The sequence below is a fragment of the Motacilla alba genome, chromosome 12 (genome assembly GCF_015832195.1).
Source record: "Motacilla alba alba isolate MOTALB_02 chromosome 12, Motacilla_alba_V1.0_pri, whole genome shotgun sequence".
Classification (NCBI taxonomy): Eukaryota; Metazoa; Chordata; class Aves; order Passeriformes; family Motacillidae; genus Motacilla; species Motacilla alba.
Genome location: NC_052027.1, coordinates 9,311,590 through 9,338,708, shown reverse-complemented (window position 1 = coordinate 9,338,708; position 27,119 = coordinate 9,311,590). Strand labels below are relative to the sequence as shown.

General features: G+C 52.6%; 2 protein-coding genes across 4 annotated transcripts in view; one reads left to right on the top strand and one right to left on the bottom strand.

Annotated features, from left to right (window-relative positions):
• Positions 1–332: 332 nt before the first annotated feature.
• On the bottom strand, positions 333–12,639 carry LHFPL4 (LHFPL tetraspan subfamily member 4). Its single transcript, XM_038148985.1, has 4 exons — positions 11,984–12,639; positions 2,711–2,947; positions 2,514–2,530; positions 333–2,128 (listed from the first exon to the last, which is right to left on the bottom strand). The coding sequence occupies exons 1-4, from the start codon at positions 12,387–12,389 to the stop codon at positions 2,120–2,122; spliced, it is 669 nt and encodes a 222-aa protein (XP_038004913.1). The 5' UTR covers positions 12,390–12,639; the 3' UTR covers positions 333–2,119.
• Positions 12,640–13,948: 1,309 nt separating this feature from the next.
• Positions 13,949–27,119, top strand: part of MTMR14 (myotubularin related protein 14) — a 31,451-nt gene continuing 18,280 nt past the window's right edge. For all 3 annotated transcript variants that reach the window (XM_038148972.1, XM_038148971.1, XM_038148973.1), the window contains exons 1-9: positions 13,949–14,140; positions 14,216–14,361; positions 18,862–18,970; positions 20,001–20,076; positions 20,797–20,857; positions 21,366–21,488; positions 22,014–22,087; positions 24,837–24,907; positions 25,498–25,572. In XM_038148972.1, coding sequence (XP_038004900.1) covers positions 14,012–14,140; positions 14,216–14,361; positions 18,862–18,970; positions 20,001–20,076; positions 20,797–20,857; positions 21,366–21,488; positions 22,014–22,087; positions 24,837–24,907; positions 25,498–25,572 — 864 coding nt within the window. In that variant the 5' untranslated portion in view covers positions 13,949–14,011. The remainder of the gene's footprint in view (positions 14,141–14,215; positions 14,362–18,861; positions 18,971–20,000; positions 20,077–20,796; positions 20,858–21,365; positions 21,489–22,013; positions 22,088–24,836; positions 24,908–25,497; positions 25,573–27,119) is intronic.

Sequence of the window (27,119 nt, the reverse complement as noted above, 5' to 3'; positions counted from 1 at the left end):
AGTCTGTGTTAGTCAATGAGCTGACAGACCACTCATCGTGCACTGTGGACAGGCAGAAGGGACGGTTCAAAGGCTGCTTGGGATGGATGGGATCCTGCTCCACCCCCTGCTTTGCCATGAAGTGAGACAGACCCTTTCTCTGGGCACTCCCTCTGGCCAGAGGCTCTCCTTGCGTGCCAGCTCATGTGGGTGGAGGCTCAGCTCCCCAGGCTGCAGGGTGGGCTCCCCACCACAGCTCAAGACACAGGCGCTTCTTTGGCCCCCCACCTCCTTTGGTGATGGCCAGGAAGAACCCATCCCAACCCTCCCCACAACACAGGGCTCCGAGCTCGTCTGGTTTGAATTATATTTTTCAATAAGGTTTTGTGAAACACTGTATCAAACTTTGTACTAAAATACAGATATATTACAGCTACTGTATTCCTTTCTCCACTGATTTTCTTGGTTTGTTTTTCCAATTCATCTGGCAACAGCACTCTCAAGCTGGCAAGACCCGGGCGCTGCGAGTTCCCGTTGACCTCGTTCTGGGGGGCAGCTGTCGGAGGGATGTGGGCACCGCTGGGCTCATGGCTGGCGGAGGGCACTGGCAGGAGTACTGGCACGCACTCCATCCCGGGTGGATTTGGCTCCCAGATGGTGTTTCGGCACAGCTCCATCCCCCACCGCCACCCCGCAGGGCCTTAGGGCATCACTTACCTGCTCCAGCCCGCCCCTGGTGCGTGGGGAGGCGCTGGGTCCCGCAGAGCCCTTCACTGCCATCCCCCAGCAGCCTCCAGGCTCCGTGGCCCCATCCCAGGACCGCGGTCCCACTCTGCTCCCTGCTCCCACTCGCCTGCTCCCTGGCCTTGCCCAGTGTCGGGGTCCAGCCCTGCCGGGGCTCCAGCAAGCCCCTGGGGGCCCTGCCCTGGGCCCTGCAAGGAGCCCCAGCTGCTCGCACTGAGACGCGGCCAGTGCTGAGGACTTTATTGCATTGCGAGGGCTGCGGTGACCCAAGCCCCTGGGGCCAGGGGAAGCCCACGCACACGCTGGTCTGGCCAGCAGAGCCACAGCCGGGCTGTGGCCACCCGTGCCGGGGTGTCGGCTCCCGGGTGCTGTGTGTGGCCTCGGGGGCCGCCGGCGCTGCCCGGGGCAGCAGCCACCGGCTCCCCTCACGCCATCACCGCGGGCCAGCAGGTACAGCCGGGAGGCCGGGTGGGTACAGGAGCGCTCAGGTACACCCGGCCGTGCCGTGCGGCAGGGAAAGCCTTGCTGTCACCAGTGGAGATAAAGCACCGTATGGGGATGGGGAGGGAAGGCGTTTGGCAACAGCCCGCGGCCGGCTCGGGGAGGGGTCTTGGCGGGGGGGTCCTCCTGTGCCCGCCCGGGGGTTTTGCATGTTCAGCTGCTCTCACTTACCGGGGCTTACATTCAACGGCGGCGCGAGTCGGGTGTCCCACGGGCGGCAGCAGCAAGGCCCCTGCGGTCCCCACGCTGAGGGGAGCGAGCAGCAGCCTGCGGCCACAGCCACGCACCAGGAAACACCATGTCCTGGGCTGGACTCCCGGGGCAGGGGGAGAGGGGGCTCGAGTCACTTTACCCTGTTTAGAGAATATGAATTTACGTGTAAAAGTAGGGGTTGGGCCCCATCCCGGCCACCGGGTCCCCTGGCTGTGGAGACAGGATCACGGAGCTGTACAAAATGGGAGTGGGGAGGGGTCCGGGACCCGGAGCAGCCGGCACAGGGCGTCACTGGGTGCGCGTTCGGGTGGGAGGCAGCAGGTCAGGAGTCCTGGGGATGTAGAAATCTGTTAAAAACTCCGAGACTGTTTTTTCCTTGAAACAAAACCGCAGCTGGATTCTGTTCTTGAACGAAGCGGGTTTGAGGCATCCTCCCCCGGCGGCGGCCCGCAGGCAGCGGTGGGTACGGAGCTGGCAGGGTGCGTGGGATGGTGGTGCCGGCGTGGACATGGAGGTGGCCATGGATGGGGCGGGCGGCTGGCACATCCCTGGCGCGGGCAGCGGGGCCCGGAGGGCGGCACGGGACGCTGTGTGGCCGCTGGCAGCAAATGAAGGGCAGGACAGGGAGGGAGCGCCCAGGCTGCCGGCCATGGGAAGAGGGTCCTGCTGCGGATGGTCGGCCTTATATCCTCTGCGGGGAAAGCACAGCAGATTGAGGATGGACTTGGGCTGGTCTTACTGCACCATTGTGCTACTTGCATGTGCCAGGCATATGCCTGTCCCCATCCCTGCCTCCCTGTCTCTGCTGCCTCCCTTCCCCATTGCCCCCAGCCCTGCTGCCTGCACAGTCAGGGTCCCCCATCCCATCTCATCCCATCCCATCCCATCCCATCCCGTCCCATCCCATCCCATCTATCCCATCCCATCCCATCCCATCCCACCCCATCCCATCCCACCCCACCCCATCCCATCCCGTCCCATCCCATCCCGTCCCATGTCACGCAGGCACCAAGCACAGTCACACCCAGAGACACCACAGAGGGACAGGGGACAGGACAGTGACACTCAAGGCTTACCGCAGTGCCAACAAAATCTGTGGAAACAGAAGAGAGAAATCAGGCAGGGCAGAGGCTCAGCAGCTTCCCCCTACCCTGCCCAGCCTGGCTTGCTTTGTAGGTGCCAGTTAAGCCCATGGGACCCTTGCCAGGCTGCCAGAGGGGCCAAGGCCCCCAGGCTGCTCCCACCCAGGATCCCCCAGTAGCATGGTGCTGACCTTTGCTCTCTGTCTTGAGCTCCTCGTGCAGCAGGTCGTTCTGCCGGTTGCCGAGAACAAAGGCCAGGAAGGAGAGGATAAGGGCGTTGAGGATGCCGATGATGGCCAGGATATAAGCCCAGCGTACAGAGCAGTCGCCCAGGGAGTACTTCCCCGTCTTCTCCCCGCACATGTCCCGTATGGTCTCTGCATCCCAGCCATCGGGAAAGATCATGCAGCCCAGCACCAGGCAGAGCGCTGCAAGAGGGAGAGGAGGGGGAAGCATCAGAGACAATAGAGTGGCAGTGCTGGGGCTGAGCCTCCAGTCAGTACATGAGTGCAGCCATGTCTGGCAGGGAGCCCACCTTGGCCTCACAACAGCTCGGCAATGTGGCAGGTGACAGCCACCACTGCCTCAGGAGCCTCAGGAGCCCCGGGGACTGCATTTTTGGCTGTCCCAAACCTGGCCCACGCACAAATAAGGACTTCAGGCTCTTGGTTTCTACCGGCATCAGCCACAGGATCGGTGGCTGCCCACGGGCTTTCCTCATCACTACAAGCTCCCTGCATGTGGGCAGGAGCTACCGGTGCACTGCGGGCAGGGATGCTGCCCGTGGAGAGGACTGGCATCCCCAGGAGCCCCCACACCTGACCACCCCACAGTCTGCAAGCACCACTCCCAGAGGGGTCACCTTCCCAGCAGGCCTCCACTACACACTCTGTGCTGAGCAAGGAGACATCAGGAAACACAGGGACAGAAATGCCAGGACAAAGCCTGTGACTATCAAGGTAAGGAGGTGACTTTTTCTGACTACAGCAAGTACAAAAGCTCCTCACCCCATATCAGCTGGAAAAGCTAAAAATAGTAATGATGCTGGCTGAGGTGCCCTGCAGGTACTTTTGCCCTGAGTTAAGGAAGAAGAAAGAGGCTTGTGCCCACACCAGTAAGAAGTTCTCTCTCCATCCCTTTCAGCAAACACCCTGCAGGCAGGCAGCTGGCGGTCTGGCATGAGCTTTCTGGGTGCTGGCATGTGTTTTGCACTGCTTTCTATGGGGAAGGGAAATCCCAGGAGGGAGGCAAGTGCCTGCAGGGCATCACACTGCACCCAGGAAAGGACAGGGATGCTGGCACATAATGTCATGCAGCAGCTGCTCCTGGTCTCTGACTCCTCCACACACAAACTTGCATGTGGACGGTGGCAAGCCCTGCATGCTGATTTACTGCAATGCACAGCCCTGGTGCCACCCCGGCGCCGCACGGCTGCACAGAGCCAAGCCAGTGTCTCCAGCACATCGTCACCAGGGACTCCCAGCCAAGCACAGCCTGTCTGGGACTGGGCCAACCCAAAACCTCTGCAAGGAAACACAATCAGTACCAACGCCATGCACTGCATGGTAATTGGTGAGGAGCAGCCTGGCCTGCCGCTGACCTGGGCACCTTGGAATAGGATGGCATTAATTCAGCTGAGGGCCTGAATTAAAGGGGATCAGGTGCAGCAGACCTGTGCCAGGGACTGTTCCTGTGAAAGCAGAGATGCTAAGAGGATTTTAGGATCCTCTGAGCTCCCAGTGCAGTGCAGCTGTGAAACAAGCTCAGGTGCTCTGTGACAATCCCCAGCAAGGGATGGGTTTACCCCCACAGCACTGCTCAGGCTGGCACGACCCAGCCTGGAAATGGGCACGGCTGTAAAAAATCTGCTGAAATCATAAAGGAGGAGGAAAGGACCACAGGTACACAGTGAGGCTGGGGGGAAGCACAGAAAGCAGCAGCTCCAGCTGCCGGGGGGAGCAGCAGGCCTCAGCAACAGCCACTCTGGGCCCAAAGGAGGGCAGGGCTGTGCCCAAGATGGTAGGCAATTATGAGTTAAAAAATCAGGCACTAATTTTGCCTACACCAGCAAGGGCTTGGGCAGGCTCCCAGCCTTTGTGCACTGCCCTCAGCCAGTCCTTCACAGGAACAGAACAGCAGCCCCTGGGTCTGTCCCTGGACTCTGCAGGCAGTGTCATGGCCTCTGCATTCCTGAGCTATTATTCGAGGTAAAGGTGGGTCCAGCTGCCCAGGTAAAGCAGAAGCCTGCCAAGAGCTCACTGCTCTGAAAACACCACAGGTGAGAGGATCTCCCAGGACATCTGCAGGTCCCAGACATGGCAGGACAGGCAGTGATGCCACGGCACTCATGGAGGACATGAGAGACGGGGTTTAAGGCAAAAGTAGGGTGGCTCAAAAAGGTATGGGAGAAACTCATGTGGTGGGTTGTCACGGCACAGTCACGGAGGACATGCAGGGATGGCCACTGCCAGGACACTGCCTGGCTCCAGCCTGTGTCTGCTTGTTCTGATCCCTCTCATCATCTCCCGTGTGCCTGCTCTGTGCTGCACCGGGCAAAAGGAGTCTGTGCCCAGTCCCACCCAACAGTTGCAGAATCTCTGCCCATGTCCTCACAGCCCATTTGACAGAATTAAACAACAAATTGACTACTGGGCAGAGGTGTGTGTCCAAGTCACCACATGCACCCAAATGCCTCTGCCTGAGGGTGACTGGCCTCTTCCCAAAAACCTCTCACTACTCTACAGCTCCCTGGGAAGTGGCTGAGCTACTGAAGGCAGGGGCTCTCCTGGTGAAGAGCAGCTCAGTGCTCTCCTCTTCCCATCTGCCCTACGTGTTCCCAGCAGCAAGCTGAGTCCTCTGCTCTGTCACAAGCAATTCCCTTTTCTGCTCTCCTCAGGCCACCCAATGTCCTGGAAACACCTTCCCGTGCCTGCAGCAAGGAGTGACTTTGAAAAGCAGAGCAAGAGCGAGGAGGGGATCCTCACACAGTCCACAGGCCTGGGTGCTGGCCTGTCCAGCAGGTCTGAGGAATGCGGGGTCAGGGCTCTGCCTGCCCGTCCCTCTGCCCGCAGCACCATTCTGCCAGCAGCTTCCTCCAAATGCCCCAAGACCCCTTGCAGACCTGCAAGAAAACCTTGGGTTTTGTTTAAAGTAACCAATTTATATGCCTTGCAACCACAAGAAAAGCACCAGGTGATGACTCCTATGAAGAGCCACTGTTAAAAAGGAAAAAGTAACCCAACTCCTGTCCATTTTGCTTTTAATTCCTGTTCTTCTGAGCCTGTGGCGCCAGTCCTCACTGTCAGTGGCACCAGGAATGGCTGGCTGGTCTGTCACACCCCATAGATGCCTTCCTGCCCCTCGGCCCTGGGCTCCAATTCCCTCTTCTAGAGTTTTTCCAATTGTAAAGACAGTTTTGAGAGCAGGCATTTCAGTGATCACTGGGACAGGGTGCATGCAGAGGGAGGAAGACCTGCTGGGGCTGGGGCTCTGACCCCATAAAGCTGGCATTTCTTGGCTTTACAGCTGGTTCACGGCTTCTCACTCCTCAGTGCTCCCTTGTCAAGGTCCATTAGAAACAACATAGGCATCTCAAGGGCTTTTGATATCCTCACAAAAGAAATTAATCAAAGGGAATGCAATGTTATGACTCAGGATGCAACACTGGAGCAAGATTTGGGCAGAAAAAGGAGGCTCCTCCTGGCAGGACAAAATCTCCTTGTACATTTAGCTAATTTGGACTGTCTGAGTAACCCCCATGTTTGCTGAGTACCACTGCCCCTGTACTGAGCAGCTGTGCCTGCAAGATTAAAATCTGATTTTTTTCTATTTCTTTTTCTGTGTAGTTTAGTCTGCAGGTGTGAATGAAAACTGGCTTTTACTGCTTGTGCCTGCCATGGGAGGAAGGAGCTCAGGACATGCCCTACAGCTGAGATGTGACCTCCCCCAGAGCATCACACCGCCAAAGAACACACAAACGGGAAGATGTGAGGTAATGGGGGAAAACCAGCAATCACTGGGTCCAAAAAGGGCTTTTTAAACTGGCGTGGGGACAGCATATCCAAAAACCCCAGGGAACAGGGGCTGGCCTGTGCTGTTGGGATCTAGAGTTGCTGCTTCTCACACCAGAAAACCTCCTGAGAGCTGAGCACCAAATGGAAAGGGGACAAACACAGTCCCCCCTCCTCCCCCTAAAAACTGAAATCCCTCAAAAATAAATCAACACTAAAAGCAGCGTGCTCTGGACGGCGAGCACCGGCCATTTACACAGACACGAGCTCCCTTACGGCGTTTTGCTCCACAGGCTGGTTTTGTGCCAAAAAATCAGCGGGATTCAGAATAGAGTTATGAGTTTGTATGAATCAGAACTGACAGTTACTTTATCTGGAACAACAGTTCAGGGATGTAAGCTCCAGGACACGAGCGGCTCCGAGACGCCCGGCTCAGCCCCTCCCCGCGAGTACACGGGCACATCAGGAGGGCTGCGCTGCCGCGCAAACCCCGCGGCGGCTGCGGAGCGCACGGCGCTGCACGGATGCAAGGCATGGGCTGCTGCCCTGCTCCTGTCCCCTTTGCAGGACCTGAGGGGTAGGGGAAGAAGAGGGGAATCTTCAGGAAAGCTTTTTTTGGGGTCCAGAAGGCAGTAATTCAGGAAATGCTGAGGGGTTTTGCGGTGCTGTTAGTTTTGCTGCAAGGTCAGCAGGTGGAAGTGGTTCGTATACGGGCGGTATTTCTCCCTTTGACAGAGAAAGGGCTGGAGGATAAACTGCAGAGTCACACGATAGTTAGGGTTGGAACGGACCTCTGGAGTCCAACCCTCCTGCCAAGGGTGACCTAGAGCAGGGGATACAGGAGCATGTCCAGATGGGTTTTGAATGACTCCAGAGACAGAGCCCCCACAACCTTCCTGGGCAGCCTCATGCTCAGCAGCTGTCCCAGTTACACTCCGAGCCACTTTGCAGCAGTGCTATCTGCCTCGTATTTTTTTATTAAGAATTTCAATGAATGACTTTTATATCCATGAAAACAATATTTTAAAACCTCAAAGTCTCTGAAAGGACTTGGGTCTCCAGCAAGTCGCAGTCGGGAAGATGAGCCTGTCCTGCTGTGGTTCAGCAGAGCCACTGCACTGCTGCCAGAACCAGGGAGGGTTTTGGGGCTGTAGCGCTCACCCAGGGCAGATCCTGCTTTCCCTTGGGCTGATGCCATCCCACCACACAGCTCCACTACACTCAGCCCCGCAGCTGGCAACAATTCCCTCACTACTCTTCTGCATGGATATGCCAAAACCATGCCATGCAAGGGTCCCCACTGAGCCAGTGGCACACAGCTGAGGCACAGAAGATGAAGCCCTGCTTAGGGACCTGCCTCTGCTCTCAGGCCTTGGAAGGGCCCAACGAGGAGGCGAGTATAGCTCGGAAGGGAGTCTCCCAAAGGAGTAGAGAGCTCAGATGGATATGTATCACCACATTCTCCATCAGGAAAGACGGCTGGACATGGCACAATTAATGCCAAAATGCCACTGATAAGGACAAAGCCCAGGCCTAAGGCAAGAGCATGACCCCAGGTGGGAAGACACATCGTGTACCGTGTATCTCTAAGGGAGGGAGTGTGAAGGTCTCACCACACTGACTGCTGGACCTGGAGCACAGGAAAACACCTTAAATGTGGCCAGTCAATTTTTCCATGCAAGCAGAATGGTGTGCTCAGCTGGCTGCCTCTTCTGACCCTCAAGAGACTCTAAGTACAAAACCAAAGACCCTCTGGAAACAACCCTGGGTACCACTCAGGGTAATCATCCTGATGGGAGGCACGTGGATGCAGGGTCACACAGAGCTGGCTGGGCTGTTGTGCAGGGGCATTAGTGCTGGGCACCAGGACAGCTTTGTTCAAAGCTCAGAGTTAACTCACAGTGTGACTGTGTCTTATGCTACAGCAGAGTATTGGGGAACCAGAGGAAATGCTCAGGCTCCGGGGCATCCTGGTGGTGGTGTATTCCTATGCTCTGATTTCCTGCAGACAAATCCCAAGGGGGAATCATCCTCACAGCCCATTTCTCTTCAAGCATCATCCCATGGAACCTTGTGAAGGTGCTCCTCCGCTAATTTGGAGTACTGGGGTGGCATCAGGTGCTGTCAGTCATACAGCTGTTGACGTGCTCATGTTAAGGGCCCATCTCTGGTTTTATAACAGAAGGATTTAGCAAAATCTCCAGTTTTGCGTTACTGGGATTTTGAACAGGGCAGATGGCCACATTTCAATTTGCGATAAAGCAGAGTCTTTCCTCTTAATTAGATCCAGTTTCCTCCTAGGGGGGCAGTGGCTTTTGAGCTGGAGCTTTCTGTCAAGCTCTAATTAAACCCTGCCTTGATTGTTGTCCACTAATTAGACATTGATGATTTAGAGTTGGTTGGTTTTTTTTGGTTTTTTTTGAAAGAGATCTTGAATTCCTCATCCTCCTCCCCCACATTCCTGCACTTGGTTTTTCTCCTCTGAAGAGCCCATCCATGCCCACAATCAGCAGCCCTTTACTCTGCACTGGCCACCCCACAGGGATGGGGTGGGGACACCTCAGCTCCATCTCTCTTCCCATTACCTGCCTCACCTGGCTTTCTCCAGTGAGACCAAGAGACTCTGGGTCTCACAGTTGCTTCTGATGTAGTAGTGCAAGTCCTTCTTCAGCTAAACCCTCACTGAGGCAGGAGGAATTTCTTTTCCTTCTCTGCTCCTCCAAACTCTCTGCTTTGACAGAATCCTCCAGCCTCCCAGCCAGGTGAATCTCGGAAGTTTGCCATAATGATGTGCCAGAGCCTGCATCAGGCTATGTCCCTGTCATAAGATCTGGCCTATGGTAGTCTCTCCATAGGTCATGGCAGCTCCTTCTCCATGCACAAGGTAACACATCCACCTGTGGCTGCCTCAGACATCCCCAGGGAAGTTTGGCCCTGCCTGACCCCTGCCAGACAAGACTCTCTTGCTGGGACACACCACATCACCACCTCTGCATCCAGGCCCTCTCTGACGGGAACATCAGCCTGTCCTGTAGGACAGCAGCTCTCTCATGCTGTCCTGTCTCAGGGTAGGGTGGAGGGCCACTCTCTATTGATGGTGCCGTGGACTGTCCCCAGCAGAGAAGCCATGGAGCCACGCTGCTCTGGGAGAGCTCCAAGCCAACCCGGGCTGGCTGGGGCCAGAAGAGCCAGCCCACGGCCCCACTGAGCTGGGCACTCAGGGGTCTCACAAGTGCAGTTGTCAGCACCACGTGTAATTACAACGTGCAAAGTGTGACCAAGGATAAGCCCCAAGGCAAGGTGAAGGGTACCCAGAGGTGACAACAGCAAAGTGCTGTCATGGCCACCCAAACCTGAGCCAGGTCAGGACAGGAGGCACTGGGGAGAAGACCCAGGGCTGCCTCCAGTGCAGTGCCCTCTGCCACACAGAGGCACAGATCCCTGTGCAGCAGTAGCAGCTGGACACTCCACGCCACTTGATTAAGCTGCCGACAATCGGTAGGATTTGGGCTCTGAGCTTGCTTTAAACTGATAAATCTTCAGGACGGAGAAAATTAAAGATGAGGGAATTTCCTGATAAGCCAAGGCAGCTCCAGGTCTGGCTGTGGTCCTGATGGGGGTGAGGGGAGGTCAGGCTTTCCAGCCCAGGCCAGCTGCAAGGGAAAGAGCTGGGCTAGCTGAAAGGTGCTCACACAGAGCGGCTGTATCCTTCCTTCCACATCGAGCACTGGGGCCCTTCTCACAGAGGGGATGAACGGAGTCCCTCCATTAGGAATAAGGGGCACTGCAGGTCCTTCCAGTGGAAGCTCTAGGCTCTAGATCTATTCACACTTAGTATGCAGTGGAGAGCAAGTGCTTGTCCACACCTGGTAAAACTGTGCAGAGAAGGAAGTGAAGGGTCTTGATAGCAAGGGAAGTTCAACATCATTCCTCAGGATCTTTCTCCCGAAAGGACAAGCGCTGTGTGAGGACACCTTGGAAGTCTGTGCGTAAGGGGATACTTGGGATCCCTATCAATATAGGCATCAGGTCCCCTTCTGGGGAAAGGTCTGGGTTATTGCACAGTGCCACTTTGAGGAGTGAGTCTGTGAGGGTCTTGGGGTACATCTACAGTGGGGTTCCATTTGTGGAGGGATCTAAGGAGGATCTATAGACAGGGTCACTTTTTGGTGGGGGTTAATTACTGGGCTTGAATGGTCATGTCTGGGGAGACATCAAGGGAAATGTGTGATATACCTCTGTGGGAAGCCCTGCAGAGAGCTGGGAGAGGCCTGTCCTCACAGCCCTTCCATGATGCAGGAGAGAGGGGGCCTGGGTACAATATGTCTTTAAGGGGGAGCAAAGGGTGCTTTTACAGGGATGGGGGATCCATGCATGGGCTTCTTCCAGTAGTGGGGTCCCTCTGGGGGCTGAGTGTTCCCCTAAAGTGAGTATCTCTGGGGACAACCTCACATCACTGGGGTTGACAGGGAGGCTAGTCACGGATGTGGAGTGTGCTGGGGTGAATCCCCAGGGATTCAGGAGGCTGATCCAGAGTGTCCTGGGCCATGTTGTAGGGTGTCCCAATGCTGGTCCCTTGGCTGGGGTGTACTGAAGTGCCCCAAGGTGGGTCCCTATTCCAGGACGTCCAGACTGTCCAGGTGTCCCAAGGTCGGTGCCTGTTCTGGAGTCACCTGAGGTGGGTCTCTGATAGAGCTCTCTGGCTGTGTCCTAGGGAGCCTTATGTTTCCCTGGGGTCAGACCTTGCCTGGGGAATCCCAGGCCCCAGTGCCCCAAGCAGGTGTGACTATTCCTAGAGCCAGTGCCCGGTCCGGATGTCCCAGGGCATCCCGGAGTGTCCTGAGGACATTTATTGGCTGAGAAGACGCATGGCCCTACAGTGCTTGTACCTGTCCTGCTTCCTTGCGCGATCACAATGCTCCCTGTGGCCAACCTCTGCCTGGGAAGACCCAGGTGCCAATGCCTAGAGCCAGAACCTGTTTGTGGTGCTCTGTCAGTGCCAGTGCCCAGCCTGCTTGTCCTAGGAAGGCCTGGGACATCCTGGGGCCAGCTCCTGGCTGGGATGCCCTATGGATACACAGCACCCGTACCCAGCCCAGCTTTCTGGAGCAGCCCTTGTGTTCCTTGTGGCCAGGGGATACCAGGCAGCCTTCGGTGCCAGTGTCCCAGACGGGTGCCCATTCCAGCTCATCTGTCAGCACCAGCACCTGGCCTGGGTGTCCCAAGAAACTGTGGGGCTGGATCCTGGATCCACGGCCCTGCAGTGTTTGGACTCAGCCCAGCTTCCTTGAGCAACCTTGCTGTTCCCCGTAGCCAGGGACCCCACTACCACTGCCGGGGGTGCCCCGGGTGCCGCACGCTCAGCGCTGCCCACATTCTCCCCACCCGTCTCCCGCCGCCAGGCCCGGGGCAGGCCGGGTTCCCGGTGCCGCTGTTCCCGGTGCCGGTGTGTACCTGCCAGCAGCTGCATCCAGGCGCAGATCTTGTAGACGGTGGCGGTGTTGCAGAAGAAGAACAGGGCGAAGCAGGTGATGCAGCCCAGCGTCAGCACCATGGAGAGCAGCACGAAGAACGCGGCCGCCTGAAAGGCGCCCGAGGGGATGGTGCTGAAGTCGGTGAAGGAGCCGCGGCACGACAGCTCCCGGCCCGCCAGCCCGCTGCCCACGCAGTAGTGGAACAGCCCGAAGTACCCGGGCTTGGGCGTGTTAACGCTGTCGCCCACCCAGTAGGGCTGGATGAAGACCACCACGTTGATGATGGCGAAGCAGATGGTGAAGATGGCCCAGAGCACGCCGATGGCGCGCGAGTTCCGCACGTAGTTGTCATGGTACAGCTTGGAGGCTTCCTGCGAGGGCAGCATCCTGCCGGCCGCCGCTGCCGGAGGGCGGGAGGGGCCGGGGCGGCGGGGAGCCCGCCCGGGGTCGGCGGGGCGGGGGGGCCGCGGCCTAAGAGCGCCCGCGGGCTGCCGGGCCCTGCGACACCCGCGCCGCCATCTTGGCTGCCGCCTCTGCGCCCCGCGCGCTCCCGCCGCGCGCGCGCGGCCGCGCGCCCCCCCGCCACTGCGGAGCCGAGCCCGGCCGAGCCCGCTCCGGTCCCGTCCGGCCCAGCCCAGCCCGAGCCCAGCCGAGCCCGCTCCGGTCCCGTCCGGCCCAGCCCAGCCCGAGCCCGAGCCGAACCGAGACCCTCCGAGCCCGCCCCCCGGGGATCGGAGCGCTCCGCCGCCTTCTGCTGCGCTCGCCTCGGGCTCGGCCGAGCGACGGGCTCGTCTCGCTTCGGCTCAGATCCACTCGGCTTGGCTCGGGTCGGGTCGCCGGGCCCATTCCTCTCCCCCGGTCCGGCAGGACCGGTCCCCGGACCGACCCTGCCCGGGACCGCGTCGGGGCATGGCTCCGATAAGTGCTGGAAGGGCCCCGCGTGGCTTCCTTTGGCCGGAGTGTGCCCGCAGGGAGAGCGTCCATCCTCCCGCACCCTTCACGAGGCCGGGGGAGGCCCGCGGGGTGCTGGCGCAGCCCCCCGGACGGGCTGCAGACCTTCCCCACCCTCCTGGCGGGGACAGAGCAAGTAAGTTGCCGCCACTGTGGCTGCGCCCGCGCTGGGGCAGCAGGAGTCGACCCAAAATCTCTGACAGAGCGAGGCCAGGTACACGGCTGTGCCAGGTCAGATGTGGTGACAGGGCTGGGGTGCACAGCGTGCGCCAGGCTAGGTGTGGTGGATGACTGGGCTGGGGTAAATGGCTATGCCAGCAGTGTCACACAGGCTGTCAGCACTTGAATGCTGGCAGGTGCCCTTGTGAAATCGTGCCACCGCCCCGTCAGCCTCACAGCCGTCCCAAACCCAGCAGAGACCAAACCATGTCGGGCCAGTTTCATTCTCAGGCAACGAGATGCACCGCCTTAGCTGCAGTTGAACTCGGCTGTCATTAAATGTTTGAGAAGATTCACGGCCGATTTGCAAATCACACAAATGCAGATGAAAACCACATTGCGTTCCCCTGCAAGAGCCGAGCAGCCGTGTGCCTCCGGCTCGGCACGGGCAGTGCCCGTCACCCTCGGCACGCACAGCCCGAGCTGGCTCCGTGACACTGCCCGGGCACACGAGCCCGTGCCGCCCTCAGCCGGGAGCGATACCGCTCACCCCGCAGCTCCTCCGCCACGGGCTCAGTGCGTGCGACCACACTGCGGGAGGGGCTTCTTTAATTAAAACCCGCCTCGGGACTCTTTCTTGAGGGCAGCGCCCTGGGCACGCCCGCCAACGCCACGGTCGGACCCACTCGGCGAGGCCTGACAGCGTTTGCCGCGCCGCTCTGCGGGTCTAAACGCGGGGCCGGAGCAGAGCCCGGTAGCCCCGGAGCGGGGCCCGGTAGCCCGGGGCGGAGCGCGGCGCGCCCCGATGACGCCGGGAGCGGGCGGAAGGGGCGCGTCGCGGGCGGGCGGAAGCGGCGGGCGGGACGATGGGCCCGAGGCGGCGGTGAGCGGCGCGGGCATGGCGGCGGCGGCGGCCCGCGGCTGCCCCCCGGCGGGCTCCGGGGACCGCTCCCTGGCCGAGCTGCTGCTGGAGTTCTCCCGGGCACAGTACCGCGCCAAGGACGGCGGCGGTGCCGCCGCTGCCAAGGTGAGGGCACCGGGGCTCGGGGGGCGCGGGGAGCGGGGAGCGGCGCGGCGGGCATTGAGCGGTGGCTCTGCGCAGGTGGAGCGGATCGAGCGGCGGTGTCTGGAGCTCTTCGGCCGCGATTACCGCTACAGCGTGATCCCCAACGTGCACGGCGAGGTCTGCGCCCACTATCCGCGGCACATCGTCCTCCTGGAGCGCGACGCCGGCGCCGGCCGTGACTCGTAAGGCCCCGGTTCCCGTGTCCCGTCCCGTGCAGCTGACGCCCGGCGGAGTTGTTGTCCCGGGGCGCTTCCGCGCCTGGCGCTCCGGGGCTCCCGCCGGCCGGGGGAAGCCCTGCGGGCTGCGCTGCGCTAATTATAGCCGCTGGTGTCAGCCGCTCCCGGGACTCCCCTCTCTGCCTGCCGGGGCTGCCGAGCTCCCGTGGGGCTCCTCCCAGGGCTCTTGGGCCGCCTTGAGGAAAGCTGCCGAGCTGAACCTGTTACTCGGGGGCTGTAAAGGAAGCGGGGGTGCTCCGGGGCAGCGCCAGCTGCCCTGCATGGAGCCCTGGAGCAAACCTGAGCTCAGTGTTGGCTCCTGGTGATTGTTGTGTTGCAGCTCGCCAGAAGGCTCAAAGTTGTGAGCAAGCCTGTGTGATGCTCTCCCTGCCTTGATGAAGTGCTTGTGGTCTTGTAGCAAGGCTTCTGATGTCGGAAATTTTAGTCTGCAAATCATCTCGGGTCAGGGGGTCTGATAGGGGCTAGGCAGACAGGACAGCCTAGACAGATATTTCTGTCATTCCAGACCAGGTTCCAGATTATTTTGCCTCTCCCCACCATGGTGAACAGGTCAGTGGGCACTGAGGTTTAGTGAGCTAATGGGAAACACTTGTTCAGTTTGGTGAACATCTGAGCCAGCACATCTCTGGACTTTGACCCACAAGCTCAGGATCACGTTGGTCTTGCTTCTGGCTGAATATGAGCCGCTCCTTCCAGCTCCAACCACAGCCTCTCATTTTTACTTTTTCCTTCAACAAAACATAATGCAGTTTTGCAGTCTTGACTGTGTGTCCATGACAAGAGTGTTGTGTTCAAAAGGAGGGTCAACAAGTCCTTCTCACGTGTCCAGCTGCTTTGCCTGAGGAAGGAAAACCATCAGCTGCCGTGCTGACACGTAGGCTGGGTGCTGTAGGAGGGGGTCTTTGGAAACCAGCCACAACTGACTGCCAGGTGGGAGAGTTTCTGCCTAACAGTTGGATGAGATGAGAACAGATTAAACCCCTTGCTGTAAAAAACATGAAACTGAAGTTTGAGGCTGTTAAGTGTAACTAGGGGAAGATTTAGGGAAGAGAAACTGAATGCTTCTGCTTTTCCTGCTCTTGCAAGAGGAAAGGATGCTTTATTTTTCTGACAAGTATTCAAAACAAGAGTACTTACACTTGGTGCCCCATTTTCTTCTGTGACCTTTGTAAGCCAGCAGTGACAATTATCTGTATTTATACTGATTCTTGGCAAGTTTTGATTTACTGTCCAAAAGAGAGTCACAAAAACAGACTACACTTCATCATCACTCTCCTGATTTCAGCATGATGATTTATTTTTGTAAAAGCTACCAAGTGATTTTTAGACAAATGCAGGTTTTAGTTTAATCATTTTACTCCTATGGAATAATTATGAAACAGAGACCATTGCACATCTTGTGTTACGGAAGGAAAGAACCTCTTTCAGTGAGCAGAACACTCCATCCAGGACCGAGTCTCTTTGGCTGCTTCTTGTGGAACCACAGAATGGTTTGAGTTGGAAGGGACCTTAAAGATCATACAGTTCCAGCCCCTACTGCCATGGGAAGGGATAATTTCCACTAGATCAGGTTGCTGAGGGCCGTATCAAACCTGGCCTTGAATGCTTCTGTTTTTATCTTTGTAATGTTTTTAATCAGCTGGTAAGATCTGCTTGAAATTTCTCAACTCTGAGAATACTGAGGTGCTTTGGAAGTAGTTTTCACATGCACAAACTCTTTGCTGTGCCATCATTTCTGTCAGGACAGCTGCTTCTGGAGCCATGTGAGGAAACAGCAAAAAAATGATATTTTTTTTGACCCAAATCAGTTCATTCTGTAGCTGGGCAGCTGGGAGAAGAAAGGACTTTGCTTGATCAAAGTTTGATAACAGTGCTCTGAAATCCAGGCAGGTACAGGAGGAATTCTGTGTGTTTTGAACCTTTTGCTGTAGATTTTACTGCTATTTATGCTGCATTTAATCACTAGCTCCTGTAAAAGCATTACACCTGTTCTTCAGAGCAGCTTCCCCTTTGCTACAGGAGTCTTGGTACAGCTTTCAGTTTGTTTACCATGTTCATCTCTTGCATTACTGAGGGTGATTATTGACATGAGGAGATCTGGGAGCCTTATTTGTAGCAGAGCCATGGCAGATGGGTCTCTCCAGTGTGTGTGCAGGCTTCCCAAGGAACAGGCGTGCTGTGCCTGAGAGGGGCTTGTCCTTCCATGTCCCCAGCAGGGTGCAGGGCTTCCCGCTCACTCCGTGCCCTGGGCTCCTGCCAGGCTGCTCAGACTCATTTGCAGAAACCTCTCCAGGGAAGCGCAGTGAGTGAAACCTGTTGTCTTGTCTCAGCTCCCAGACAGGTGCTTCTCTTATAATTTCTGATCTTTCAGGTATTTCAGTTTTGCTAACTCTCATCTTCTTGGATGCAGTGCCATGGAGCTATTTTGGTGACATTGCATTTAAGTTCTTGTTTCCCTCCGTATTTGCTTTTGCCAAGGAAACGTAAAGGGAACTGGAGCAGAGGGCAGGATATATCTCTTAATTGCATGTATTCATTTAAAAACAGCCCCACAACCAAATCTGTGCATCCGAATCTTCTGAGTTTCAAAATAGTTTGGTGTTGGGAAGTATACACGAAGTCATCTCTTCTCACTCTTGCTCACATTTTCCTACCTTTCCAATTAGCACCCTCATGTTCACGTTGTTTAAAGAAGATTAGCTTGGGTTTTTGTTCTTTAAATTCTGGTATGTGTCAAAGGTCTTTTGGAGCTGGATAGCAAAATAATTGTATATGCAGGAAAACATGAAAAAAACTTAAACCACCACTATGAATTCTGAGAACCAGATCCTTCTATTAGAAAAAAAAAAAGTATTTGGAAGTCATGTTTTCTGTTTCCCTGCTTCTACTGGCACCACCTTGTATAATATTTTCCATAAACCAAAATGGATTGATTTCCATTTTAATAATAGGTTAATTTTTTTAATCTTTCCCAGAATGGCAGCTGCTGGTACATTGCTCCACACTCTCAGTGATTCTGAAGTTTAGCAACTTTCATTAACTCCACAGTAAAGGTATTAATTTGTTCTTAGGCCAGTGTTGTCCTTCGTGCTTGAGTTGTCCTCCTCCTATGTTGCACTCTCCTTCACCCTGAAGCACATATTGCTGTGCATCTGCTCATCTTCATCTGCTCTTTCCATCAGACCCTGGTGGTTTCCCTTGCAGCACAGACTCTCCCTTGGCCGTCCTACTCATCTTCCTGTGCCTCTCCAGGCAGGGGCGGGTCACTAGAATCGGATGCCTTATCTCAGCTGAGCCTGTGCTCTGCACGGTGATGCTGGTACTTCTGCATCTCTCTAGGGAACTTCCCGTGATCTTATTTTTCCCCTTTTTCAGATTTACCCTGTTGATAATGTATTAACATCCAGAGGTCAGGCAGTTCATCTGCCTCTTCCGCCATGCTCCATTTCTGGAAAGGCTAACTGGAAATTCTTGTTAACAGTCTCCAGCTGCATAGCCATGCACCAGACTTAACCTGGTTTCTAATATATCACTCTGGGTGCTTCTCCAATTCCAACTCTAGTCCTCTCTACATTGACAGTTCCTCCTTGAGGTCTGTGTAGTTCAGAAGTGAGTTTGGATTCCTATCAAATGTGGGCTGATACTTAAACAAACTGGAGCAATTTTAACATGTTTCCAAAATGTCTCCTGGTATGAAACACAATTCTATTTTAACTTCAACAAGAAAACCAAACAAAATGTAGTTCTGCAGATGCAGCTGACATTAATCTAAGTACCCTGCTCAACCCACTAGCTAATTTAGTTGTTTAATTACCTGGCAACACAAATGCTTGAGGATCATGGAGTGTTCAAGATTTGATTTTCTATTATATTTCCTTTTTTCTTGCAAAACTGTCCCTCTGATAGTGAATTCACTGTGGTGGTAGTGCTGAGCTGCTTTTGAATGGAAAGGTGACAGCAGGGAAAACAGAACATGTCTTTTTGTATATGCTGACTGTCCTTCCCTAGTAATCCACGTGTTAGCCTGTGGCAGACCCTACTGATGGTGCTCGTATTTGCCAGTTCCTGATGGTGCCATCATGTACTGTGCATTGGTCTTTCAAAATCAAGAAAAGGAGCCAGAAAAGTGTCCAAATGTATTGTATAGCAGCAGGAAAGGTGTTAGCCTGTGGCAGACCCTACTGATGGTGCTCGTATTTGCCAGTTCCTGATGGTGCCATCATGTACTGTGCATTGGTCTTTCAAAATCAAGAAAAGGAGCCAGAAAAGTGTCCAAATGTATTGTATAGCAGCAGAAGCAATTCTCAAAGTGTTTTCATGTTCGCTAACTTCAGAGCTGACTTCTAGGGAAAGGGATGGGATTGCAGCCGAGGGTTTCTGTGGTGGCTTTGCTGAAAGATGTGTGAGAAGATGCTCTGTGTACTGACCTCAATCTCTGCCCACTAGGTATGAGAGCACTGTGCAGGTTGGCAAACTGCAGGACCTCATCAACCGGAGCAAGATGGCCAGGTGCAGAGGACGCTTTGTTTGCCCAGTCATTCTGTACAAGGGAAAGGTAAAGTTTCATGGGTTACCTGTCTTCACTGAGAAAATGACCTTTCTCTCTGCCGTTTCAACTGTGCAGCCACGCCTTCAGTCACTTGTCACTTTTCCAAATGGTGTAAAATCTGTGCTAAGGTACAAGCAGGCAGCCTGTAGTAGCAGGTAGCATTTGCTGTCTAGGCTGCATAAATAGTCTGTGGGCACTTCAGGCTCTTCTCCCCCACCAAATCATGAGCCTTGTACCAAAGAGCTAACTTTTTTTTTCCTCCTGTGTATGTCCCTCCTGACGTTCTTAAGATATTTGGCATTTCAGAGGGGAAAGATAATTATTGTCCCTGTTTGTCCCTTACTCTTCCCAGCAGCTCCCTTTGAGTAACTTTCCTCTCTCCAGAGAAGTTTCCTTTGTCTCTTCCCTTGGGAAGCAAGATTGCATAAATGGTCTTATGAATGTGTGGGCTTGTCTGCAAGGGGATCTGTAAGAAAGTGAAATTAGATTCATTTTTATGTGAATTACTTAAACTGTGTTGAAGCCCTGTAGGAATAGTCTCATTTAGAATTTAAGTCACTTAATTCAGTTTTTTTAGTTGAATTTAGAAACACTGTATGAATAGCAAAGTCATACCTGTGACAATTTTAATCTAGCTTGACTGAAGCCATTGTGGGCTGCATCTGCTGACCTTTTTCTGCAGGAGTGAACTGCCCAGAGTCATCTTGGGACCATCCATAATCTCATCCACAGGAATGTGGAAATAAGGCTCAAGCAGGGTATTAACAGAGCATGTGTTGCTAACTTGGCAGGAACTGACTGTATTAGTGCATTGGAGAACTGGAGATGAAAATATGATTTAAAAACTAGCTACAGATAAAGGCACTTGGGAGTTTGCTGTGTTTGGAGAACTCAATCTGGACCGGGGTTGCAGGGCAGACAGCTGAGAGGTGATAGCTATAGATACCAACCCTTTCTATGTAACCTGACAGCAGATAGGCATGATAAGAGGAGGACTCCTGGAGCCTGGGTGATTAATAAAAAAATCTTCCTCCAGCATATTTGCAGATCAGCAACACTGGCCGGCTGGGGAGAGCTCTATGGGCGCACTGGCTACAACTATATCTTCTCTGGTGAGTGAGGAGCCATTTGTCACTGTCTGCATGGTGAGGCTGGTCAGTGCTGGGAGAGAGACCTGCACAGGAGGCCAAGCTCTTCCCAAAACCGTTGGGAGCTCTGGCATGGGCTGCTTGTATCAGGCTCAGCATAACTGAAACCTCCCGTCCATTTCCAAGCCCTGTATACAGGACAGTGCCACAGCTCGTAAGAACCTCTGACAAAAGAACTTGAGGTTGAAGAGTGAGTTACAGGAAATATGTCGGCAAATAAAGGCATCCCAAAGGATTCAGGGTATTCAAAGGATTCAGGTATCCCAACATTTGGGTTGGGAGTAAAGGAGGAAAGAGGATTAAACTTGCTGTTGCTTGACTAATCATTGGGAATCAATGCTGCTAATGGTGAGATATAGTGGACTCCAGGGAAAGCTCTTAGGGGAGTAGTGGCTGTCTGTATTGTGGGAGCTGAAACTTGGCTTAAAAAAGCACTGCATACCATTTTTGAGGTGTTCTCTGGCTGTCAGTCATGAGTTTGACCTGCCCAGGTACTTTGCAATGACAAGGAAGATGTTGGCTACATTACAAAACAAGATTTTCCGGAAGAGGGATTGTGGGGAACCACACTTAGGTGTGAAGAGAAGGCACCAAACCATGACCTTTTTGTTTGTATACATATCTTGTCAGATTTGGGACCAAGTTGGTTCACAAAAGCTTCACTTCTTAATGCCTTTTTTTCAGGAGGTTCTGATGATGCTTGGGCAGATGCAGAAGACATTTCTGAGGAAGACTCTGCACTTAGGTTTGTATGCATCACTGGGATGAGGAAAAGGAAGTTTGCTGACTGGCCCAGCCATTCAGTTCTGCTCTTTTCTAGTTTGGGTTTTGGGCTTGAGACCCATCACTAGGCTCAGGTCTTACATTCCTTGCTTTTGAAGAAGAATCTTGAGTATGACTGGCTGGCTGAAACTTGCTAATCTATTTTCAGAGGGAAGGGCTGGAGACAGGAATATGTACAGCCATTGAAAATGTATTTGAAGGGCATGGCTGTGTTTACTTCATCAAAAAGTACATCTCCAGTCTGTAGAAATTGTGTTGTATCTTATGTGTTTGTTGCAGAATGGAGTGAGATGTGGGAAGGGACCGTGAGCACAAAGCTTGCGGTGTCAGTTTACGGTCTGACTTGGCTCGTGCTGTGCTGCTTATGGCTAGAAGTGGTTCAGGGAAGAACTGTGGCTCATCTGGGAAGAATCAGATTCACCTTGATCAGTCTTCCATGCTCATCTTGCTTGCCTCATTCTGTCTTGCAGAAATGCAGATTCCCAGCTGTTTGACAAGGTCAGAGGGCACGACATCAAGCTGCTTCGATACCTGTCTGTCCGATACATCTGTGACCTGATGGTGGAAAACAAGAAGGTGAAATTTGGCTTGAAGTGAGTCTGGGTTCATTTGTTTTTGTGCAGGCTTTGGTTTGCAACTAGTGTAGCCCTTACATGTGAATTGCTGTCAGGTGTGCACTCAGCATCCTGGGAGCAGTCCCTGGAAGATTTCTACAGCAGGATAGGTCAGTTGATGCTGTAAAGAAAACCCCAAGGTTTTAGGCCACAGAAGACTGTATCAATGGGCAGCATAGCTGCTTTCATCTGTCTTCTGCAGTCTGAGTGGCTTTTTTCCTGTAGAGTTTATAGTAATGAGACAGTTACCCGTTCAGCAGGGAGACAGCAACAGAGCCCTCTGTGCATAGGAAGAGAGGGAGCTGTTTCTCCTACTATCTTAGAGAAGAGCCTTAGTGATTTTGGGCTGTACCTATTTATATGGATGTGTTGAGTAAGTTCTGCTCCACTTGCAGCTGAGTCAAGTCATAGCCCAGGGAGATGCAACAGATAGATTTTTGGGTGCTGGTGTCTGTGCAGAAAACACTCTCTAAATATCTGCTGGTCTCCTCTTGTCCTGTGCAGTGTGACGTCTTCTGAGAAGGTGGACAAAGCTCAACGTTATGCTGATTTCACACTTCTCTCCATCCCGTATCCAGGTACAGGAATGATGTCCAGAGGGATTCACACGGAACGGGTGACAGTCTGTTTCTGGGGACTGGGAGATAACTCTGTGTGTGTATATGTAAATGACCGTGACTTGCTGAATGTTTCCTATGTTCCTTCTGGAGAAAAACTCCTTTTAACTGAGAGCAGTGCAATGAACCTGGATGCTCTGGCAGTGAGTCAGCATTAGGCACCCTTTGAGGTGGCAAAATAATTTCTCAGCAGTCCTTATTAATTCAAGCACGGAGGAAAAGTCCCAGAGGTGGAGCTGGTTAAGATAGCCTTTGACATCTCTGCAACGCTAAACTACTACTTGATGCAAAATATATATCTTTGTTATGTAAAGACTAAGTTCTTAAGGGTAATTTCTAGTCTAGTGTTCCAGAGTTCCACTGTAAGAAATCCTCAGTGCTTGCAGGATGGTTCACCTGAGCCTGCAGTGTTAAACAGAGGCAGCCCTTTGCAGCCTGTCTCCCTGGCTATATCCATCCCTGTGCCTAGCAACCACTGCTGGGTCACTCACACTCGTGCAGATGCACTGAATATTCCTGCTGCCTGCTGATGTCAGGCTTGGCGACAGGATCAGATGCGAGGCTGCTGTGCCTCAGGTCTGTCTGCAGACTCTTCTTTCTCTTCTTTCTCCCTAGTGCACAAACAAAGGGAAGGGAGAAAAAACCAAAACCAGAAAAACTCTGGTGGATGCTCCAGACCCAGACTTTTCCTTGATTGCTAGTTGTTGCTCTTAAAGATTTTTTTAAAGGTGTATTTCCTTTTATACAGAAATTAGTGACAATTCAGAGAAGCTGCGTGAAGATTTCTATCGAGTTTGCCATGCAGGTTGCCAAAGTGCACAGAAATAAGAGTATTACTGGTTTCTGTAGTACACAGCACAGATATGTGTTTCTGCTGCACACATCACCAGACTTGGAACATGAGAAAGACTGTGTACACAGGTCTTCTGTAGGGCTGTAAGGAATGAAGAAAGGATTCTATAGAGTTAAGCTGCAGAGTTGTTTCTGTATGGGGATCTGCATATGGCAAGCAACATTATTCAGTGATGGTCCTTCCTCTTCTGCCCTCTGGGACAGCTGCTTTCTTTTAGCAGTTCTTCACTACCACGCTAGAGATAAACCTTATAAAACTGCAAATGCTCCCTGCAGATGTTGCCTGATTTCAGCAGTGCTGGTCCATGGGGGAATGTTGTCATTCTGTTAAATCTAAGGCATACACATCTGAGGATCAGCAACCCCTCTAGTGACTGGCCAAATGCCATGATACATTCTTATTGATGTTTCCAGGGTTGCACAGAAAGAATTTCTGTTTTGTAATTTGTTTCTGAAGTTATTCTGAGATCCTGTTGCCTTAGGTGAGCAAGGCAGTATCCAAACAGAGTCATAGAATTGTTGTGGTTGGAAAAGAGCTTTAGGAACATTGAGTCCAGTCATTAACTCAGTGCTGCCCAGTCCCCCACTAAGCCATGTCCTTGAGTGCCACATCTGCCTGTCTTTTAAATACCTCCAGGGCTGGTGACTCCACTCCTTGCAGAGGGTGCACTTGATCCCCTCATCCAGATCATCAGTAAAGATATTAAACAGGCCCCAATACTGAACCCTAGGGAACACCACAAAGCCTGGGGACCAGATAGCAACTGGATTTAACTCTGTTCACCACCACTCTTTGGGCTCAGCCATCCAGACAGATTTTACCAAGTGACTGTCTGGTGTGAAAGACTTGAGTTAAAATGGGGTATCTGTAGAAGCTTTTGGTATTTGTGGATGCCGACACTTATGCCATAATTCCCCATTCTTTGCATGAAGTAATTGTTTAATTTGAGTGTAATCTCAACTGATAGACTGTGTCCTGACTGCATATTTGAGTATTAGTCCTATCCTTGCACAGATTCTTTTCTTTTTTTTTTCCAGTGAAATTACTTGTGACTTGTGGGGTAGGAATCTCTCTCCATATCTGTGCCTTTCACGGGGGTGTCTGGGTGGTGTGGGCACTGTGGCACTGCTGAGGTGTGCACAGCACCCTGGCAGAGGTGTTTTCTGTAGCCTGCAGGCAGCTGCAGTGCTAATGATGCTGCTCAGCTGTGACTAAGTGACTGCGGCTCGCAGCAGAGACTTCAAATAGTTGTTTGAGGAGAGCTGAGCCAGAGGACACACTTCAGCAGGGGAGGGCTTGGGGGACAGCTTGGAAGTGGTTATGTACCCCTTTCCTTCACATGGGGTAAATCCCATGTTTAAAAGAGAAGACTTAAATGTGAGAGAAATCAAAGCACCTCTGACAGAGCCCTTTCTTGTTCCCTGCAGCAGATGCCCTGTGAAAGTTGGCTTTCCCCGGGGCTCTGCCAACGCCTTCTTTTGGTGGTTCCTTCTCACTCAGCATGTCAAGCTGGTGCCTTAGATCTGTGCAAAAGTCCAAGGCCCTGCAAAACATAGCTCCTTGCTGAAACCTTTTGTTCAGGAAAAAATTAAATGGGTCCCTCAAGCTCCCCATTTGCTGTATTTGGAGTTTGCCCTTTGCTGTGTGTCTGCACTGCTGAGTGCCCTGGGCTGTTGTTGCTGGAGGCCATACTGCACAGTGTACTGAGGATTACTGCTCTTCTCTTCCCACAGGCAGCAGTTTTGATTGGTTTGGATTTCTGGAGCCTGGGGCTGCCAGCACTCCTAGTCCCACAGGCACTTCACTTGTTAGATACCAGTTAGCTGAATCGTTGTTCATTATCTCCTTTTCTTGCAGGCTGTGAATTTTTTAAGGACTACAAAGACCGGGATTATACAGCTGAAGGTCTCATATTTAACTGGAAACAGGTACATGGATGTTACAAAATGGAGAGCTGTGTGTTTTACTGGGTTTAAGTCATGCCTCCCAGTCCCTCGGTGTTGGTCTGTATGTCGTGTGCGTATTTCTAATCACAAGGAGGAAATCAACAGGACAAACAAAACAGATATGGAATGTACTAAATTACTGATGGTAAAATTCATATGTAAAATAAATTAATCATTATCCTGAAGTCTAGGGTGCTTGACGTCTCATGGAAGGTATTAGTTGCTCCCAGTTTTGAATTCTGACCTTACTGATAGCCTTGGTTCTCAGTTCTTTCTTCATATTTTGTCTCCTGCTGAGGGGATGGTTGAGTGGGGCAGTCTTTAAGAAATTCAGAGACTAATATGCCCAGCTTTCACTGTTGGGAGCACATAAAAGCTCCTCTGGTCCATTAGTCCTTCCAAGAGTCTTGAGTTTATTCTTACGGTTTCAGGATTTTGCATCCAAAGATGCTTTGCTGAGATGTTTTCTTCTCATGCACCATTTGGCATTTGTTGTCTTGGTTTTTTTTCTGGAACTCATTCCCTTTGAGTCATGACTTTTCTCTGACCAACTGTGTTTGGGTTTTTTACAGGACTATGTAGATGCTCCATTAAATATCCCAGTCTCTCTGACCCAATCTCTGAATATTGATTGGAGCGAGTACCAGGTGAGCAAAGTGGATGTCTCTGTGGGAGGTCAGGGATGTATTCAGGAAGGATCAGGAGAGGTTTGAAATCTGACTTGCTCCTATTGCTGTAATCTGGTTCACTTCATAGCATCCCAGTGGGGGCAAGGCTGCTTGACAGTTCAGAACAGCAGTGGAAATCCTGTACCCAAAAGCTCCGTGGCTTGCTGTGCCCCGAGGCAGCTGACTGTAAAGTCAATCCTTTTTTTGTAGCTTTCAGAAATTTGCAATCCATTAGGGAAATTGGTTGCTAACAAAGGTAAGGAACAAGACAGGAAACAGAAAGCAGTATTACCTGTTCTCAGTCTCAGCTCAACATGAGCCTGCTCTGGGCAGACTGCCTTGGCTGTGGGAAGTCTTGAGAGAGGTCAGCCTTGTCTGTGGGCAGAGCCAAGGGACTGGGCACCTTCTTCATGGGTGTGCAAGGTGCCTTCCTATGGGAGAGGAGCAGGTAATCATAACTGGCCATGGCAGGTCTCCACTCCATACTATGGACAGAATGACAAACAGTAATTGAACTCTTCAGTTTGCTTAAGCTTCAGAGTCTACCTTTGTTCACACCAGGGAGTATCACTGATTAGTATGCTCAATTTCACACATCAGTGGATCTACCAGTTTTTGTGGGGATTGACTGTGCTGGAGCATGTCACGTTATTGTGCCCTGTGGCTGGAAGCACCACAGAACCAGCAGAGCTCCCTGTGCTGGGCCAGTGTTTGTTGTCAGTGATGTAAATACTGTTTAAGTGCCAGCATAAGTGGAATCACAGAAAAGTTGAAGCAGAACTAATAGAACTAGAGCTTGTGTATGGCTGGAAACTTGTTCACTAGAATACTGAGCAGCCCGTAATTTAAAAAGGATATTAAAAATTGAAGAGGGTAATAAATAGATGCAGAACTTATCTGAGGCCTGGAGAACATGCTTCACTCAAAACTGAAGTTCTCAGTCTGTTTAGCTAATCACTAAGGTGATTAATGTGTAAGTACATTTTTAGGGAGAAAATAGTAATTCTAAAGCCCTCTTCAATCTGGGGAAGAAGAGCTGCACAGGAAGCAATATCTGCATCTGAAATCAAGCCTTCAGATAAGGAAAAGCTGTCTTGCATATTACTTTTGAGGATAATCTGCTGGAACATGCTGCTAAAGGACTAATGAGCTGTCACCCCTGTTTGAGATGCTTCTCTGGGCAAAGATGTTGCCAAGTGCAAGCCTCAGGCTTTACGTGGGGCAACTGAAGAAAACTTTCTCCTTCATGATATAGAGAGATCAGACTGGATAATTGGATGATGCCTTCTAAAATAAGCAGAAGATGGATTGAATTGGGCAGATAAAAGATTTTGTAATTATTTGTTTTTCTGCTGCAGGCTGGCTGTGTTCCCCATTTCCCTAATGTTTTGTGGCTCTGCAGGCTTCATGGCTGAGCAATATGTTCTTTGTCTGACACTAGTCTTCAGTGTGGTTACACACAGATGTGCACACATGCAGGCACACAGCGAGGGTTCTGTTGCTTGTGGTCACATGTTCCTTGCACC